This window comes from Colossoma macropomum, unplaced genomic scaffold, assembly GCF_904425465.1.
Source record: "Colossoma macropomum unplaced genomic scaffold, Colossoma_macropomum, whole genome shotgun sequence".
Taxonomy (NCBI): domain Eukaryota; kingdom Metazoa; phylum Chordata; class Actinopteri; order Characiformes; family Serrasalmidae; genus Colossoma; species Colossoma macropomum.
Window position 1 is genome coordinate 25,026,171 of NW_023494792.1, and position 6,531 is coordinate 25,032,701.

A 6,531-nucleotide genomic window follows, 5' to 3' on the forward strand; every position below is an offset into this window, starting at 1 on the left:
AAACAGAGATGAGATGGGCTCGTTTATTTATTTATTTATGTATTTATTTTTTGAAAGCTGGTATGCAATGCAACCACCAGCTGCTCTGTGGCCGCAGACAGAATCAGAGAGACGCAGGGTGCACAGTGGGGGGGTCGGGGGATGGTTGTGGATTGGGGGGAGATCTGCCTTTCACAAGTTGAATAATTGAAGTTGGCCTTGTTTCATGATGTTTTTTAGACTGCATAAGAGCGCCTCTGCTAGATTTACTGCGCGTAATGTTCTGTTGTGCCGCCTATATATAAATCACTGTGTTAATCACGCTGGGGTGGGGTTGTTTTGCACTCTTTGCTGCATGCAGCTGTATGTTGCAGTTATAACGACTGAGCTGCTGTGGTGGACGCGGGTGCAGACAGATGTGCTATGTGTCCTCACAGTGCTTGTGCTGAAGGCAGCAGCTGGCTGTTTCTCATATGAGCTCTCTACACAGCAGACCATCAGCCATTACTCACTGCTTCTGCCACCATCTGCGTGTGCGCGACTGGGTGACCTTTATAGGCTGCAGCAGAGCAGAGTTCAGCAAGGCTTCTCAACGCTGTCCTGCATTTTACTTCTTGAAGAAATAGTTTCACACAGTTATCCCCCCTTACACCAAATGTAGTCCATCAGCCAGGACATGTTTGCTGTCTGAAGTTTCCTTCTTTACTTTTGTACTGGAGCTAAGAAGCTAAAGTAGGTAACAAGAAGCTAATGTAAGTGTTAAGCTGTATGCAAACATTTGGTTGTCCCTGGTCAAATGACATGTTATGTTGATTTTCTAAATCAAGTTACACAGCCTCTTCAGAGAACACATTTTAATGTATTGTTACTGTTTATTTGCTGAATTTAACATTGGAAAAAATAAAACATATGGCCTGTGCAAAATATCACATATTTTGTATTTTACAAAATTGTGCACTAAAATATGCAGAAAAAAATGTCAGTGTTCTCTGTCAGTGTTCTTGCCCAACATGGTTATCGTCTTCATTGTCATTGGCTAACTTGTCAGTCACTACCATCATTGAAATTCATTGCCCTATCGACCAGGTATAACTAAAACTAACATATCGTCGCTGTCGCAACAAAACCTTGTATTCCGAAATGGTAACTTTACAGGACCTAGGAAAAAACTTTCTTAATTTTGAACAGAAGTTAATGGTTAAATAGATTTTTTCCCTCGATTAATTTAACTCTGTTTCGTACCATATCTCTGGCTCTTGTTGCAGAGTGATTTTAAACTGATCTTACAGGTAACAGATAGACAGTGGAGGTTTTCTGCAGCAGCTGCTGAGTGTTAAGGTGGATGTGTGTGGGTGTGTGAGTGTGCTGTTGTATCTTCACCGGAGTCCTCACTGGAGATACTGTAGATGGGTCTGCTGTTTAAACGGTCTCACACTGCAGCTCTGCGCTCGCTCTGGCCACTATCTGCTAAAATGCAAATGAGACACATTTATTCACTCAAAGCTTTGTATGATTAATGAATCTGTTGGATGTGCATGTGGTGGTTGTAAGAAAACAAACATGTGGTTAAAAGCATCAGTTCTTGTCGCTGATGCTTTGGCTGCTCGCTGTGCAGTGGCCTCCTTTTCCTCAGAGTAATGAGAATTTCACAAACTAGTTTGGAGCTTGGAGTGGATTATATTGGGCCACTTCCTACCTACAGGACTGGCGTTCTCTTTACATGCGCCAATGACGGTTCTATTAACACGTTTTTCTTTTTGTTTCTCTCTCTCTTTTTTTTTTTACAAGAAGCTCTGCCTCACAAATAAGCCTGAGAAAATGTAGCTGAAATCCTTTGCCTGTTTGTTAGAATATTACGCTTGGGTGCCAGATGGTTTGATACAAGCAGCCCTTCTTCCTCCATGGACAGGTGGGGTAGGTAGTGCAGCCAACAGTGACATAACAGTCTGGCACCCAGTCCGAGAATAATTCTTTCTTGACAACAAAGCTCAAGTGTTATTGCTTGTGAAACTGCCATATTAAGACTTCCCCCTGAAGAGCGCTCCTCTGTGTGTGCTCCTGCGCTCGTCTCCGCTTTTTATAGCTAATGGCTTGTAGAGCTGTCACTATTAGTTATATAAGTAATCAACTGATCTTTTGACAATTGATTTAAGTAATCAGAATCTTTAAAAAAGACAAATTAAAATTCTTAGGAAGCCATGAAAATTAATTAAAACTGCTGTGTGTTTTACCAGTAAAAACCCTGTATAACCTGTACGTTTTTTCCTTTCTCTGTTGCAGTGGTGGAGCGTGGAGAGAGGAGAAGCCCTGCAGACGTTCTACACCACAGGAGCCAATCTGAAGCGCATCCACGTCTCACCTGACTTCAAAACATTCGTCACCATTGACAACATTGGAATCCTGTACATCCTGAAGCAGGTGGAAGGAGGACAGCTCTAGAATGGCGACAAAACTCTAGAGCCGACATTAAGATCACACCAAACGACAGACTCTTACCATTCCGAACTCACTGTTTTCTACGCTTTATTGCAAAGCCTTTACATCAGCTGTCCCTGCATTCTGAGAGAACAGCGTAATCAGTCTTTGTAGTGCTCTAGTTTCAGTGTTGGTGCTTATTTGGACGAAAGGTTTTATACATCTTTGTTTATTGTCATATTCTAGCTCAATGTTGGTTATGAACTTAAGAAAATGACCTGCCTTAACTGCGTTATTTTGCCTTGAGAAAGTGAATCATTGCTTTTCTAGGACAATCTGTGTCTTTGGTGTTCTAATCTGAAACGTGTGCGCTATGACCCACATTAACAAAAGCCTCCCTGGCATATTTTTATCTTTTTTTGGAGGCAGTAAGAAGCTCTGTCTCGGCTCCTCAGTGCCTGAGCGTTTGATCTGAAGCCTTACAATCTCCAAAAATATACTACTGTGAAGAGCCTTGTCAGTTTTCTTTGATGTGCCAGGAACAATATAAGAATAGGTAATTTATGAATAACCTAAAACTAAGAGACTACATGTGAACGGGGTTCTGTAAAGTAATAATATTTGCTTCAGCTTTATAATCAAAAGATCCAGCCAGGCATTATTTGGGTAGATTTGCACTAGTTCTACGTTTACCAGTATTATGTGTGCAGACTTTCTGTTCTCTAGAATGAGCAATCAAGAAGAGTGACTCCTGTCACCCCAGAAATAAGGAGTCCAGAGCAGCTCAGTCAGCAAGTTTTTAAAGGACTTGACTGTAACACAAAAGATGATGGACATGCGAAAGTCTACATGCATGTCTTCACTGAGAATTCAAAAGAGACCCAAAGTGCTGGCAAGCACACACAAGTGGAGAAGCACAGTAGCAGCAATAGATGAATAACATTTTTTTCTGGCTCAGGTCAGGCATTATTATTAAATTAAAGGGGTGGTGCATTTTGGTCAAACGATCCTGTTAACTTTTCCATGCTGTGTGTTACCCGTTAGCGAAAAACTAACCACCCGTTTCAAACATGAACTCGTTAATTTCGCATCTTCATTTCCCCTCGAGGGAATTCCCAATGCCGTCTTACTTTAGCTGAAGTGAAATGTGTTAGATGAGCACTCAGAGGGGTGAGGGAGTGAACACAAGTGTCGACTTCAACAGCAGAACTTGCCTAGAAATCATTGCATTTCGCTTTGCAAACCCGAAATGGTGGACAAAGCTGTTTATAAGCCATAGCAATAAAATTCCTAATAATTCAGAATCATTTGATTTGCTGTTCATACTAAGTTTCGGGCACCAGACTTCATCTGTTATGCATGACTGCTCAAACAACTTCATTACTTTACTAGCTTCCTAGTTAGCAAGCTAAAGGCTACACAGCTAGCAACAACAAAATAAAGGCAACAAAAAATAAATGCAATAATGCTTCTAAACCAAGGCTTACAACCAGACAAAACAAATTGTTCAATTTTATATATATTATATGCAAAGCTTGTAATGGCAAGCTAATTTGCCCACTGAGGCTAACCTAGCCGAGAGCAAATGTGTTCTGCTCCTTACTGTCCCCTCCTTGGGACAGTGTGTAACGTAGGTGTGGCAAACACCAAGTGGCGACAAGGTTGGCAAAGGCGTGTTAAAAAACATTGAAATGGTACTTAAGAAAATGTCTTTAAATTCAGATAAATAAAAGCGTGATCTTATTTGCTGAAGGATGTTCCTAATATGGTGCTGGACTCTGAATTCAGACTGATTTTTGTGATGGTTCTCTCTGTGAAAATGACTTTTTTAAGGCTTTGTTTTTGATACTCCCCTATGGCACTGGAAGCCTTTACAGTACAGGTCTGTGTTTTTGCTTGTCATGGAATGAAATGGGGTCTACTCAGGTGAAACTGTTTCCACTGTTTGTGTTTTGCATGGCAATCACATAGTTAACAACACAATTGTTAACATTTCAATAAAACTGTTGGATACATTTTACACTGTTTATTTCTCTGTTATTTCTCTTTATTTCAACTTCTTGGCAGCTTGTTTAAAGCATTTTGTTAGTTTTCTAGCTTATAAATATAGTCTTCTTTAGGATTTTTAATTTTCTTTTCACATAGCCATAAATGTATTCTGTTAAAACCAGCTGAAGTAGCATGTTTCTAATGCACTGTACAAAATCTTCTCTTCACTAATAGGCTCATCCACAAACACGGCAATGCACAGCTGATCATTTCTTGTCAGCCTAAAATAACATCTTCCTTAAGAGGATCTGTCACCAGCTGTGAGAGAATCCTTTGAACAAGTTCAAACTTGTTTGGCTTAATGACTAAACTAATATAAGTAGGTACTGAGCTTACTGTTACTGCCTTGAGAAATCACTGCAGTGTATTTTTGATAATATGACTAAAATTTTAAAGTAAGATGTAAAATAAAAGTCCATTTAAAATCTTTGTAAACCACTAAATTACACTGTGGCAATTTGTCCCCATTTCAACTACAAACTCTTATAGTAATGGAAAGAAAGTACAGATGGCATATCAGTATTGATGCATATCAGCACTGGGGCCGATATCAACAGGAAACACTGGAGTGGATATTGTGAGTAAGAAAGGATGAACATGATCCAATCCTGTAAATCCTGTAATAAATCTATCCTAAAATAGCACTTACTCACCCTGTGTGATGTGATGTTGTTAGCTCTGTGTTTCCTCCTGTGGGATAGTAGGGTGTTTTGAGTCAGTTGAGCATGATGTCCTACTTTAAAATGTTCATCTTCAGTAAAGTGCTTTGTTTAAAATGTCATGTTAAAGCTTTCATAGTACTGAAATTATCTGTCTTCTGTCCAGGTTGCATTTTGTGAAGGCAATATTCAGAATACGTTACCTTTTCCTAAATTTTTAGGAGAATACGTACCCATTAAATCCATGTATTTATAAAACATCTTTAAAAGAAACACCATCAATGTTTGTTCATTAGCTATTTTATTTCATTGCTCCATGTATAAAGAGGTACTCAAAGAAGAACTAAAAAAGCAGCTTTGCCTGAGTTGACTGATAAATCAAGGTGATGATCAGTTATTAATCTCAGTGTTACTGAGCTCTGCTAAAGCCTGAGTAGACTGATAAATCAACATGATCAGTTATTAATCTCAGTGTTACTGAGCTCTGCTAAAGCCTGAGTAGACTGATAAATCAATGTGATCAGTTATTAATCTCAGTGTTACTCTACTCTTTTGAGGGATGAGAACTCCTCAGTAGGGAACATGTGACCTTAGCATCGATGTTGTACTGGACTCTGGTGCAGGTGTTTCTTGGCAAGTTACTTATGTCAATAACTGAAATTCACATAGCTGCCCACTTTATAGTAAAATTAGCTTGATTTCATTATTAAGATAGGGTGAATTTTGTGCTTAGTTCATGAGATTGTTGAAATTTAATTTTAATAAGTGAATTAATTATGAAACGTATTAGTAGAAGAATTATATGAAAAAAAACTGCCAACCAATACCAGCGAGGAACAGTGCAAACAAAATATAAATTACAACAGAAGAGTTTTTTCCCCATCTGCTGTATTAGTGTTCTAAATGTATTCTGAACGTTACTTTTTATGTAGTGTAATCAAATATTGTTGCTATTAAAAACAAACAAAAAATAAATAAATAATAAAAAAAAAACAAGTAGCTCCAAAATGGCAACATTACAGGAGAAAGCAGAATTTCATTCCAAGCAATTATGGATCATTTCTATTGGTCTGTTCATCATTTTTTGTGACAGTGACGATATGTTATTTACTACATTTGCAACAGTGTATTCAGTACTCAGGCATCAATACTTTTTCAATTAATTCTGCCTTGTTGGTATCAAAAAAGAAAAGCAATATCCTGCCATCACTATGAGAATGATGAACAGAGACATTACAAAAGCCATGGGCCATGGATTTGCATGTTTTTTGTGCTATTGTGTTATTTTCATTTGTTTTCTCGAGATCTTGTGATATTTGTCATGATCATGGCAAAACAAATGTTTTGCCATGTTTTGCTCACACAAGATCTCAAATGTTTTGCTCGCGCAAGATCTCAAGTTATTTATATCTATATATTATATCTATAT

At 38.4% G+C, this 6,531-nt stretch overlaps 1 protein-coding gene across 3 annotated transcripts in view; it reads left to right on the top strand.

Annotated features, from left to right (window-relative positions):
• The window catches only part of apaf1 (apoptotic peptidase activating factor 1), a 52,538-nt gene extending 48,124 nt beyond the window's left edge, over positions 1 to 4,414 (top strand). For all 3 annotated transcript variants that reach the window (XM_036576701.1, XM_036576702.1, XM_036576700.1), the window contains one exon: positions 2,260 to 4,414. In XM_036576701.1, the coding sequence (XP_036432594.1) occupies positions 2,260 to 2,418 (159 nt within the window). In that variant the 3' untranslated portion in view covers positions 2,419 to 4,414. The remainder of the gene's footprint in view (positions 1 to 2,259) is intronic.
• Positions 4,415 to 6,531: the final 2,117 nt, after the last annotated feature.